Raw genomic sequence first — 13,574 nt, forward strand, 5'->3', positions numbered from 1 at the left:
GTTATAAAGGGCAGGACACAACAGTTGACATTGACTGCCTAATTGTTCCATGGGGTAGCATGCAACCAAGAAGATATTGTGGGGATGTCGTAGGGGTTGAAGTTTGCATGGCCTGTCCTGCTTGACACAAGCAGAGCTGTGGTTCATGGATGGAAAGCAGGCTGTCCCAAAGACGCGGTCAAAGGTTCTGCTGCTCACCTGCTTGTATGAAGGACAACTGTACCTTTCTAGCCTAGGTGGTAGACCAAACTGAAGAAGTCCTGTGTATGTGGACCAGAGCAGCCTGTAGTCTTCCATGGCTGGAAAGGGGAAAACTGCTCATCCTTTCAACAAGTTGCCTGCTGTGTTAAAAGCAGCAAACCATTCATGTATCAGATATTCTGCAGACAGCTATATTACTTGCACATGTTCTTCATAGAATAATTTGTTCTGGCAAAATCTTGCACAGCAAGAATGATCACTTTAAAGTCCCCATGACTTGCAAATACTGAGAGAGCAACTGCAAAGTATCTTTTTGGTAGGAGGCAATATCCCTGTTTTTGCCCTCCAGTTCCTCTGCAGTTTCTCTTCCCCCTCCCGCCCCCGTAAGACATTCTAAGTTTTGCCAACCATAAAGTTGTATGCCAAGAAGTATACACTTTATAAATTCTGTCTTAAACAGGTTTCTTTTTTTACTATAGCTCAGTCTTGTGGAAGGCTCTCCACAGCCAATCATGAAGAGAAAGACTGGCAGGACTGTCCTCATCCTTGTTTTAATTGAGGACACAATCGAAAGTATCCTGTATCTCTCCTTGTGGCAAGAAACATGTACTTTGATCCAGAAGGATTCTGTTGGTGTATGAACTGTACAGCATAAGGCCCAGTTCAGGCCCCACCAAGAGAAACAGCTGCTACACTGTAACTGAGAGAGCAAATGAATTCTGCTGCAGTAGTGGGTAGTTTACTAATAATCTTCTAACCAAACCTGTAGCCAATGTTTGGCCAGCACAGCAACCTACAACCGTGCAGCGCCAAGCAGAGAGAGCAGGAGGTAATTACCCTTGGGAGGAATGGAAGAACAAGTTTAAAGCTGACCTCATCTGGAACTTCAAGGGCTTATCACACAGGTTGAATGCTCAAAAAAGAGTTCTCTACCATTCCTCAAGATGAAGCATAACCTCTTCACACAATGGGCCCTGTTCTAAACCCTTACAACTGGGGTGTCCAGCTGTAGTCCTCCAGGTCTTTTGGGCCTATAACTCCCACCGAACCAAGTCACAGTGGCCAGTAGCCGGCGATGATGGGAACTGAGGGCCAACACCTAGAGGGCTGCAGTTGGACACCCCTGCCTTAGGAGAGACACAACACAGCTTGCTTTTACTGCAAACTGTGTGTGTGTGAGTGTGAGAGAGAGAGAGGATCAGTTCTATTTATCACTGATGACTCCCAAAAGTACACTGAGATGCAGGAAAAGGAACACACGAGTCTTGCTGGCTCAGAGCAAGGGCCCATCATGTGTTATCCTTGCTTCCCACCCCAAACGTCCAGGAAGCAGAGAGCGCAAAGGCACCAGCCATTTCTGGCAGCTTACCCCCAAGGAGCTAGAATGGGGAGTTCTAGTGCTTCTGCACCTGTAGGTTCCATTCAGCTAGCCTGGCTAAAAACCACTAAGAAGACCTCCATGAATTTCTCTTATTTATTTTTCCAGCCATCCGAGCCAGTAGCCATCAGTACATTTCATGGCGGCAAATTCTATGGTGTGAAGAAGCATTTTATCTCGCCTATTCTGAATCTACTGCCAATCAATTCAATTAGGTGACCCTGAATTCCAGGATGGGAGGAATTCTCTTTATCCATCTGCTCCACACCATGCTTAATGTCATATATTATAGCCCTCTACTTAGTCATCTAAAGCTCCAAGTGCTTTAGCCTTTCCATAGAGGGAGTGTGCTCCAACCTTTTGATCATTTTTGTTGACCTTTTCAACACAAGGCATAGCACACAGTAGGCAATACATTGGTCCCCAACATCAACCATAAGCCATGTGCGACTAAATACTCCTTCCAAATAGGAATATCGTTCTGTTCTTTGCTAGAAGAATTTCTGGCTACAAGCAGTAGTATAGTACTTGTGGTATGTCAGTAGTTGAATGACTTTCCCTGCTTTTGTAGTAAAACCCATAGTTTAATTCCAATTCTTTGGCTGCTAATCTCTTTTTAAAATGCCAGAAATACTGAAAATAGGACAGGTTATATAGTCATGGCAGCACATCTGGCAACAGAATGGAAATTATCTAGAGGCACACAGAGCTATAGACAAGCCACTTTCAGACTGTGATCCTGTGCACATTTGCATGGAGTAGACCCCTTTGACAATGGAATGACTTCAGTATATACACAAGATAGGGCTAATAATCCACAAGGTCCACCTCCTTTTGATGGTCACCAGGAAGTAGGCAGATTAATCTTATTCAAAGCAGGAATTGAGAAGCTGCACACAATCTACCAGAAGAATTCATCTTCCATATATCCACCATCCACTTCTCTACCAGGTGGGCACATAAGCAGCCGCTCGAAGTAGAAGTCATAGGATGGCATATTTTGCCACACATCCAGATTTGATTGAACAGCATTTCTCCTCCTAGGCCCAATTGATGGGCTGACCCTAGGACCCCGTCTTGCTTTTCACTCCTGCTCCAACACACTCACTATCTTTCTCTATGTGTCACACTATTAGACTTTGTTTCTGATTAAACCCAGGTTGTCAAAATGAGCTTATGGGGTGCTTGGGTTCATTTTAGCCAGAGTGAGTAATTCAAGGAGGAGAAGGAGACAGGATAAATTCACATACAAGAGGGAGGAGTGGAGGGAGGGTGCCTGTAGCCCTGCCTCAAAGCCCTGCCTCCACTACTACATTCAAAGCAAGTGTCAACTGTGTGTAAGAGGCCCATCCAAAGCAATGGCACAGCCTATGCATGCTTTTTGATCCGAAGCTGAATTAAAGCATTGCTCTGTCTCATGAGGATGGTGCAGGTGAATTCCTACTCCCTGAGATTTATTCTGCCTTCATTGGATGGACTAGAGAGTTATACAAGATCCACACATGACCTCCAAAAGCTGGCTTCTTCAAAGGATTAGCACACGTTGAGGCAGTGTAGTGAGTGCTTCCACACTTGCTCAGATCACAATTCAGCACATTCTTGGCCACATGCACGGTTTTTCCAAGTTTCCAAGATGTGTTCTGTCATGACCTTGGCACATGCTAAACCATTCACAAGATAAGTTCAACATGCTTCACCTACCATACTTGGACTGTCATCATACACATGGATGATCATGTATATTTGCCTTTAGACCACACTTTTTCCATGTGTGAAAAATACACATGATCATGAAGCAATTATCAGCCTTCTCAGAAGCAAATCTTAACAGGCTCTTTCAGTTCCAGTTCCAAACGTCATTACAAAGGGCTTGAGCGCCTCCCTATGCTGAAATGTTTTAAGACATGCAAGGCAGCAGCCCTCTCATCCAGGGCTTAGAGGCGAATTTTCAAAGCACTGCTCTGAATCGCCTTCTTCAGTTTCTCCATTATAATCTGCATCTTTCCTTTTCAGGATAGTGCCCCCTCCCTTCCTAGACTGCCTGGAGTCAATGACACTGAACCAAAAGAGCAGCCCAATCCCACAGCACTACTCTGTTCCCAACAGAAGAGCAACTCGCACTGTTGAGTCACCCACTCTGGCTCCTACCGCATAACACTTCCTGGATCATGCTCTTGGGCAGCTGGTTGCCAACAAAAAGAAGACATGGATAAGACACATCAGAACCCAAGAACCTTGTTTTTTTATTCCCAGCTCTGGACAAAATAGTAGGTCTAGTGCAATAGGGGGCAACATGCAGCCAGGATGTAAGCCCCGAGGCACTTTTGTGCCACAACATTGAGAACCTCCACTTTCAAGTTCAAACAATAAGTTTCTAGCCCTCATGGTTTCAAATTAAATGCTGAGAACATAAATTCTGTGTGCTCCTGTCTAGCTGTGCATTCCTCCAGGCGTGCATATGAGTATGTCTAGCTACCTACCTACAATTCTGTTTCTGGGGAGCAGATGAAGAGGGGGTCAGTGGGTGTTGCTCCAACACTACAGTAGGGGCATGTTTACACACCAGATTTAAACCGGTTTCAAACCTGATCCATCATGGCTTATGGAAGGAACCCTCGGAATTTCAGTTCTATGAAGAGTTTAAGCTCCCACAGCAAGATGTTCTGTGTAACCTCAACAAAGTTAGAGTTCCTATAGTGTTTTGTTTTTTAAAGGGAAGCCATGATGATGAAATTTTCAAACATATTTGTGGAACAGATGCTTCCTACCCAATCAGGAGAACTCAGATTTTGTGGACAGTGCCTTGAAAACAATCAAGAATGCTCAAATTGTGTATAGTGCACTCTAGCTAACTCTCTCGTCTCATCAGATCCTGCCAGTGTACAAGAAGCCAATTTTGCAATGGATAGTGTACAACCTCCTCTTGCTGTTATGTTCTACCTACATGCACTTAGCCTGCTTTAACAGGAGGAAACCCACTCCTAGGGTAATAAACCCACCACTTTTACTTATTCTCTCCCACTCACACACACACACACACACGCACGCACGGACAGGGATCCTGAGCAGTTCTCTTTCACACTTTTCAATCCCCAAAGCTGCCATAAATAACCCTCCTCCAAATCCTGTGTCTCATTCTAGACTTTTTTTTGGTGACTGTGCAATGGTTACTACACATTTATCCCAGTTGAATACAATACTGAAAATTGAGGCAGAACTTGGCAGTTCTACTCCCAACTCTGGGCCAGTCAGATTGCCTTTCATTCCTATCTTTTCCAAGGCCTCTCCTTTCCAAAAACTGATACCACTAGAAGACACCCCTCCCTAGAGCTGAATCAGAATTCAGGACTTTCACCACTCTTAGACACACATTTGTTTTAACTGTTGCATTACCCCTTCCAGTGGGCTAACCAGTCTGGGAATACTAAACCAACTGGGTTTTTGTTTTTCAGTTTAAATATTTATATTTTTAAAAAATGAGAAGAAGAAAAATAATAATAAAAAGCAGTTGACTCTGGGCAACGACCATGAAAATTGGAAGAAAAGCCTACCCAAACAGAAAAGAGAATAAAAAGATATTTGATTAAAACCTCCTGATACCTCCAGCAGGCTCAATCTTTGTCTCGCCAATCACAGCAAGAGGGAAGGGAGCAGTTAGGGCTGTCAAGTGCTACTGTGGGGGGGGGGGAGGAAGGTGCTGAAGCACAACATCATCTCAATTAAATGGAGGCAGGGAAGAGGAGCAAAAGCCCACATCTCCACCCTTTCCCAAGACAGACATTGCACGATGGCGAGTGAAAAGCTGGGGTAGGCAACACGCACATACAGGGTGGGAGGCGGAAGAGATTTTGCAGCCCTCCCACCCTGGTCCTTCCTATTTCTGGGCAATCAGGGTAGAGAAGCCGCTAAGCTGGGATCATCATTTCCGCCCCCCTCCTCTCACAAAACCTGGTCAAAGCTCTTGCCATTCCCACGTAGCTGGTGTCTTGTTTTCATGGAGGCAGAGGAAGGCTGAAATGGCGGAGACAACAGTGGTTGGCAGAGTCCCTGTCCCACCCCCCTATCCCTTCACAAGCTGTGCCCTTTTCTCCTCAGCCCATGAAGGAGTCGCCCTCGTCCTCCTCGAAGTGGCACTGCTGCAGCACCTTGATGTGATACTCGTAGATCTTGAGGGCAGGTCCCAAGCGGATAGACAGGCCTGTCAGCACATCGGTGCGTTGCATCAGCAGCAGAGACTTCCCATCGATCTCCTGCAAAAGGGGGGGGGTGTGCACAAAATGTTAGGGGCTATTGGGCACAGCATACAGATCTTTCCGCTTCTGGATGGCAGAGTGGAGACCTGAGACAAGCTGACTTGAGGGGCATTAAGCAACAGCTTCTCCCATTGTGAGCTGGAGGGGTAGGGGTGAAGGTGCTCCAGAAATCTAGAGGGCTGCAATTGCTTTTTAAGTTTATGCACACGTATAGTCTCAGTAGATAGCTATACATCTATAAATTCAAGTAAACATTTAAAGAATTAAGAAAACTCCGTTGGCTTTATTCTACCTATATTCTATCTCTACCTAGAGGCAGAAGAGGTTTTCTATCAATGAAATAGCCACCAAAAGACATTTGTGCCTTTTATCTCTGAGTGCAGAAAGTATTAAGATAGGCCTCACCTACATGCACATAGGAACATAGGCATCTGCCATATACCGAATCAGACCCTTGGTCTATCTAGCTCAGTATTGTCTACATCAGGGTTTCTTAACCTTGGGCCCCCAGATGTTGTTGGACTACAACTCCCAGAATCCCCAGCCACAAAGGCCATGTCTGGGGATTCTGGGAGTTGTAGTCCAACAACATCTGGGGGCCCAAGGTTAAGAAACCCTGGTCTACACAGACTGGCAGCAGCTTCTCCAAGGTGGCAGGCTGGAGTCTCTCTCAGCCCTGTCTTGGTGATGCCAGGGAGGGAACTTGGGACCTTCAGCATGTAAGCATGCAGGTACTCTTCCCAGAGCAGCCCCATTCCCTAAGGGGAATATCTTACAGTGCTCACACATGCAGTCTCCCATTCAAATGCAAACCACGGTGGACCCTGCTTAGCTAAGGGGACAATTCATGCTTGCGACTACAAGACCAGCTCTCTGTCTATGCTGAGCACCCAAGTTATACTCTACTGAGCACCCGAGTTACAATAGGAGAACAGAGAAAAGGATGGTCAGCTGATTACAAGAGATAGCATCTGCCCCAGATGATGTATAAAAGGTTGCAGATGCATGGAAGAGCGTATGAAACCCCAGCTTGGCCTCTGTCATGGATGGCTTGGGGTGAGGTCATTAGCAGATGCAAGGGGCTCCCAAGAATAAAGCCTTAGTTAGCAAAGAGGACAATTCATGCTTGCTACTACGAGACCAGCTCTCTGCCAATGCTGAGCACCCATGCGATCTAAGCAAAGAGGCATCTTTCAAAGTGGTGATTCTCTTATATTTAGCAGGGAGAGAGCAACTGGCCCTATCCAGCCCCAGCACAGCATCCCTCCAGTGGCTGTTGCTGGGGTCTACCTTAGGTTTCTTTTTAGGTTGTGAGCCCTTTGGGGACAGGGAGCCATCTTCTTGATGTATTATTTATTTTTTTCTGTGTAAACTGCTTTGAGAACTTTGGTTGACAAGTGGTATAGAAATATCATAGTAGTAGTAGTAGTTAGTGTCACAGGGCTCATAAGCCACATTTCAAGCAAAGAAAGGTCAGCGAGCCACTTTGCTTAGAAGAAAGGGGAGACAAAGTAAGAAGTAATGAACTCAAGAGTGTGCATACAGATGTACTTAAAAAGCGCAGTCATCATGCTCTGGAAGCACACCTGCTGCCATGTTCTAGCTGGATGCAAGTCTCTCCAGGGCTGAGCTTCGGAGGAGGCTGCTCTGAGGGTTTCTTGTGGACAGTCCTGATCGTGATCTCACAGCCCCCAGCCAATTAAACCACTCAGCCTCTCTTCTGACCTCATCCTTGGAGCAATGTACACCTTTTTTTTTTAAAGGTCTTTTAAAAAAAAGTGCTGCACGAATGTTGAATTGAATAAAGGTATATATGGTGCTTTAAAAAAGAAAAAGAAGGGACAGCCTTCCTGAAGAAAGGGGGATGACTGAATCAGAGTTGGAATCACTGGTGAGCACTTCTGTCTTTTACAAAGTGAAAGCAGGCTCACCCTGGCAACTGCTGTTTTAATATACGTTTTCACACCCTGTGTTTCACTTTGAAAACAGCAGCTCAATTCATGGTAGACAGGGTCCCAGTCACCCAGGGCATTCTTTTGTTGAGAGTTCAGCTTCACTATAAATGCTAGCTTTTCCTCCCAGTGTTTTTCCTCCTAGTTGGAAAATGCTAACTTTTCATCCCAGCTTTTCCTCACCTGTTCTTGAAAGGCAGATGCTTGCTCAGCAAACCCGGCTTCTGTGAAATAATCCACAACATCATTCACAGTCCATTCCACTGGGTCAGAAGGCTTCTCCTTCATTGAGCTAGGAGAGAGGAGGAGGAGAAAGAGAATTCAGATCCTCAAATATGTCACTGCCTTCTACACCATGAGGACCTGGGACTCCTTACCAGCCGCTGAATTAGAACGAAAGATTTGGGGCAACGCAGGTGAGTAAAGGTCATATAGGGTTTTCAGAACAAGGCCATGTGTTCAGCCCAACAACTGGAAGAGGAATGCCCCCAAGTGGGAGGCACCAACATAGTGCCGCATTAGGACCAATTCACACACTACTCTCTTAATGAGGAAATGCAAGTATTTTAGCCCCAATTTAGCCCCAATCTTGCTTCTTCCAGCAGCCAGTACAGGCAGATAAAGAGGTTTGCAGGATTAGCTGATCCTCCTCATCTCACCCCATACTACTGCCATTACACAAGGACCTCTCATTGGCAGTGGTAGCCCCTCACTTGCTCTGGCAGCAGCTTTCCTTCCCTGGGCATGCAACAGGGAAGAGAAGCAGGTTGCAGAGTAAACAGGTCCTGCTGCCTTTAAACAGGTGCTGCTGCTGCCGCCGCCACCACCACCACCACCACGTGGTTGGTTTCAGCAAGAGGTCCCCCCGCCCTACTCATTTCCAGAAGTACAGGGCAAGGTAAGGAGTGAGCTAGTCTTAGATACTGAGGCTGTTCTCACATGAAACCTAACCCAGGCTAGGGACGCCCAGCCAGGGTTAGGCTGTGCGTGAGAACCGCCAGGAACGGGCCCAATCCCAGCAGGGCAGCACCACACAGCCTGGCTTTCAAGCCTGGCTGATAGCCAAGGTTGAGTGGGCAAAAGCACCCTTTCTCCTGGCTGGCTATCTGCTCATGTGCGAGCACAGGATGCTTCCCGCCTGGCTGCACACAGAGACAGACATCTAAAGTGCCTGTCTCTTGGGGGAATCCCCCAATACACTGGGCGTGCCGCATGGTGCATTGTGGGATTCATGGAGGCTGGGAGGAGTCCCAGCCTCAGAGCAAGCTGCCTTGCTCCACACTGCACGGAGCAGGGCTGATCGTGTGGGAGCGCACTTCGCACTCCCATCAAGCAACAACCAATCATCCGGGGGGGGGGGGAGAGGCAATTTTGGCACGCCTTCCTCCCACCCACCTGGTATGGCCCCACTGTCTCTACTCACTGCGGAAGAAAGAATGTCTGCTGCTTTTCTAGATTCCAGAAAGAGGCAGAGGAAAACTCTCTGCACTCTCTCATTAAGAGGGTCATGTGTGAATTGGCTGTCTTCTTCTTCATTTTTTTTTTTAAGGTCCTTGGTGCCAGGTCAAAACTTACGTGCAGCTGAATGGTCTCCCATCTGCCTGGATGCCAGGTCTCCCAGGGGAGGAGGGCACAGAGGGCTCAGCACCTGCAACAGCTGGTGACACTGGGAGAGAGAGAGAGGAATGGAAACTGTTCTGGTTCTCGCTCTGTATGATCAAGCACGGTGATGTGCACAGGAGTGGGGCTCCTGGGGCCATTCTGAGACAAAACTGAAATATCATCAGGCCAGCCAAGTCAGCTTTTATTCCCAGTCCATACACACTTGGAATCCAGCTCTCCCAATCCCATCTACCCCCAACCCACTCCTACTATCCTATGGCTCACAACCATAGCACTGGATTATATGATGACCCCAGGGTCTAGCATACAAGAAAAACCTGTTTATTCCAGGAATGGTCTCATCTTATCACTGCCTCAAATGGTCCCAACATCAGGATCTCTGGCCCTGCTCCCCTAGGACCTCCAGGGAGGAGCTGAGCCTGGCCAAGGATCCTCCTCCCAGCCTTCTGCCACTCCCTCCTGCCTGCCCCATACCTGCTCTGTCTGGCTGCTGATAGGTGCTGCCATCTTTCTTGTTGCCCCCCAGATGCTGACAGGCACTTTCTCCAGGCCAAGAGGGCTTGGTGTGACATCGCTCATTTCCTTCATGGTGGGGCTGCTCTGATCCTTTGTTCAAGGACTGCTCCTCAAGGTCTCTGGTGAGGGCACTGCTGGGCAGGATCTCTTTCCCACCATGCTTGCTGTCCTTACAGTCCCCGTTCACCTGGCCCATCCCAGGTCTACTGTAGTTGCTGGCCTCATAATCTTGTGCCACCTCAGAACCTTCAGACATAGTGGAGACTTCATCCTCTTCTTCCTCTTCCTCCTCCTCCTCCTCTTCACCTTTGACCTCTTCGCCTGCTTTCTATAAACACAAAAAAGATCAAGTGAGAAAAATCCAGGCCCTGCTTCCAACAGCACCTCAAATTCATCACTCCCATCCTCAACTCTTCAGCTTTAGGCTTCCCTCCCACCTACCTCCAGGTGGCTGCCCAAAGCCCCTCTCTCATTCCTGCTGGGTTAGTCACTTTTGATGACAAATCTCATTTTCTAAACACGATCAGTTTCCAAGTTACAACATACAGTAATATGATGCACAGCCTCTCTTTGTAGAGCCACCTAATGGTGCAGCAGAGAAGCAACCTGCCTATAGAGCAGGAGACTGTTGGTTCGAATCCCCACTGGTGTGTTTCCCAAAATATGGGAAACTCCTATCCTATATCGGGCAGCAGCGATATAGGAAGATGCTGAAAGGCATCATCTCACACTGTGTGGGAGGAGGCAATGGTAAACCACTGCTGTGTTCTGCCAAAGAAAACCACAGGGCTCTGTGGGCGCCAGGAGTCGAAATTGACTCGAGGGCACAACTTTACCTTTACCTCTCTTTGTAATCATGCCTCAGTTTCCCTCATCTGCTCAAACCAAATTATTGAGGCAGGCAATCCAGCATGCTTGAGAGGTGCCAGGATCACTGGCCTCTAGCTCAGTAACTTTTTGAAACAGAACAAGACCCTCCTACTCCAGAGATATTGTGTTAGAATAGGGCTGTACAACTTGGGTCCTCCAGCTGTTGTGGATTAAAACTCCCATCGTCACCCCTATCTATTTGCCATTGTGGTTGAGAATAATGGCATTTGTACTCCAACAACAGATGGAGGACCCCAGTTATGCAGCCCCATTAGAACAAATGAACAGCAATAAAATCTCACCTGCACTCTCTCCCCACCTGGCTTGGTAGGGCAAATCACCCTATATTTCTATAAATCTTTGTTTCACCACCCTTGCCATAAAAGCTTGCCAAAAGGGAGAACCAAAGAGGGTTCCTGTTGGCAATCTTTGGCACTCCAGCTGTTACTGAACTACAACTCCCATCACCCCTCATTACTGGCCACTGTGGCTGGGGATGATGGGAGTTGCAGTTCAACCACAGCTGGAGTGCCTATCCTGTACTAGACTATAATTGTACTCTAACCTTGATAAATGCTGGGCTCCTTGCTGGATTGGGTTCCAGTCCAGAGCTGGTCACCCTCCTGACCAGCACCACATGATTCTTTCCCTTGTGCTCCCCCAGTCTATCACAGTTGCACTCACTCTCTTACTGCTTGCAACACCTCTCGACCTTATTGGAAGTTACAGAACCCTTTAGGTCAAGCACAGACTGTGTCTTTGTTCTGTGTTTACATGGAGCCTGGTACGGTGGCAGTGGGTGGGGGGCACCAGTCCTGGACCCAAAGTGCATCGAGAACGACGAGCCAATGTTACTGGAGAGTCTCCTGCAGGTGTGCAGAGTGCTGGAAAAGCCCCCTCTCCTCCGCGGGAGCAGCTCCTCTTGTCCACTCCCCATATTGGGCTCTCAAGTTTCCCCCAGTCATTAGGGCGAGTTTGTCATCCAACGGCAGTCTCTTCCTAACCTTCCCAGAATACTTCAGAACTGCACGGGAGAATATTGCCCCGTTTAAACACAGGCACCAATCCTAGCGCCCCCTCCTGTGCCAAAGCGATTTGATTGGGTGCTGCCCATAACTCTTCCTCTCCGACACACGCACACCTGCATGAGCGTCCGCTGACAACATTTGGGGGGCTGGGCGCTGTCTACCCTCCCCAAAAGCGGCTCCTCGCTGGCTGGCCACCCGCCCCTCCCCCAAGTGCTCAGGCACCCCCTGCGCGCGCACTCCAGCCGGTCCGTTTCCGTCTTGGAGAGCCTCACCTGTTCTCCTCTGCCGGGGTGTCCCCCTCGCCCCCACACCAGACACAGCCACTGCCGCCGCCGCCGCCCGCCAACCCATCCCCCAGAGCGCGCCCCGCCGGCCCCTCACCTTGTTCCTGTACGCCCTGGCGTTGGGGGCCCGGGCCTGCGCGCCTTTCTCCGCCCTGGGCAAGGCGACGTTGTTGCTGCCGCTGCTGCCGCCAGCGCCGCCGCCACCCAAGCGGGTCCTCTCCAGCCTCTCTTCTTGGAGCAGCCCCTGCGCTCGGCCTCGAGTTACCCGGCCGCCCCCCGGCGCGGGGCCGTCGCCGCCCAAGTAGCGCACAATCTCACGCAGGCTAACGGGGGAGGACTCCTCCTGGGCTGGGGGAGGCGGCGGTCGCTCCCGTCCGGTCCGACGAGGCGGCGGCGGCGGCGCGGCTGGTTCTGCGCGAGGCGCTGCACGCTGGGAGGACCGGGGCGTCGCGGTGGCGGCGGCGGCGGCGGGAGCGCTGGGCGGGGAAGTGCGGGCCGGCCGCTGCGGAGCCGCCGGGCTGGCGGCAGGCGCTCCGCCTCGCCGGGGCGGCTGGACCCGCGCAGCGTTGCGGTACGAGATGCTCCCCTTGTAGCTGACGCGGAGCACGGCGCGCTGCTGGATAAGCTTTTCCAGCTCGGCGCGGGTGCGCTCCGGCTCCGGGCCATGTCGCCGGCGCACCATGCGGCAGATGCGCTCCAGGTCCGGGCGCGCCTTGCGCGAGCGCAGCGAGTCGATGGTGTCCAGGATCCACTCTTGGTAGCGCGGCGCCTCCTGGCCCGGGGGCGGCGGCGGGGGCCCGGCCATGGTGTTGCCGCCTCCCCCGGGGCTTCGCTGCCCCTGTGCGCCGCTCCGCCTTGGCCTCAGCCCTTGCCCGCACGGCGCGAACTAGACCCTCCGGAGCCCGGCGGCAGACGCTGCTGCTGGAAGCGGTGGCGCGCGGGCTGGTCCGGGCAGCGCGAGCTCCTCCCTCCCCTTCCCCCAGCCGCACGCGCCGCCGCCTCCACCACCGCCCGAGCGGGACCCGCAGCCGCTTAAGGAGGCGCTGTTGCCTCCCGTAGCCTCCCTACACTTGGCGGCTTAAGGTGGAGCAGGAGAATTCTTTCTGTCCCTTTAGCGGCCGTGCCGCTAGGAAGAGCGCTTTCTGGGCGGAGAAGTCAGCAGCAATTCTGCAACGTACACAAGTCCAGCTCCCCTGCCCGCATTGATAGCAGCAGGAGTTGCAGCATGGATTTAAGTCGAAAGTGGAATAGAAGTTTTCCTCCCCGCCATTCTCCTACAACAACGCCTAGCCTTTCTCTTCTGCTTCCCTCTGCTTCTCCCAGATTACCAACATTCTCCTTTTCTAACCCCCACCACACGAGCCGATTCAGCAACCCGGTTACCCACTCAAAACCAGAGCACCCGCACCCGCCCCTTAACTCATTGTTGAAGATTTACCCTCTCTGGCTGCCTTGTAGGCTGATGTCTG

General features: G+C 50.2%; 1 protein-coding gene across 1 annotated transcript; it reads right to left on the reverse strand.

The window, feature by feature from the left end:
• Positions 1-3,798: 3,798 nt before the first annotated feature.
• SAMD1 (sterile alpha motif domain containing 1) lies at positions 3,799-13,303 on the reverse strand. The gene is made up of 5 exons (XM_053301399.1): positions 12,203-13,303; positions 9,882-10,251; positions 9,360-9,450; positions 7,968-8,076; positions 3,799-5,829 (listed from the first exon to the last, which is right to left on the reverse strand). The coding sequence occupies exons 1-5, from the start codon at positions 12,908-12,910 to the stop codon at positions 5,671-5,673; spliced, it is 1,437 nt and encodes a 478-aa protein (XP_053157374.1). The 5' UTR covers positions 12,911-13,303; the 3' UTR covers positions 3,799-5,670.
• Positions 13,304-13,574: the final 271 nt, after the last annotated feature.

The sequence above is a fragment of the Hemicordylus capensis genome, chromosome 2, assembly GCF_027244095.1.
Source record: "Hemicordylus capensis ecotype Gifberg chromosome 2, rHemCap1.1.pri, whole genome shotgun sequence".
Lineage (NCBI taxonomy): Eukaryota > Metazoa > Chordata > Lepidosauria > Squamata > Cordylidae > Hemicordylus > Hemicordylus capensis.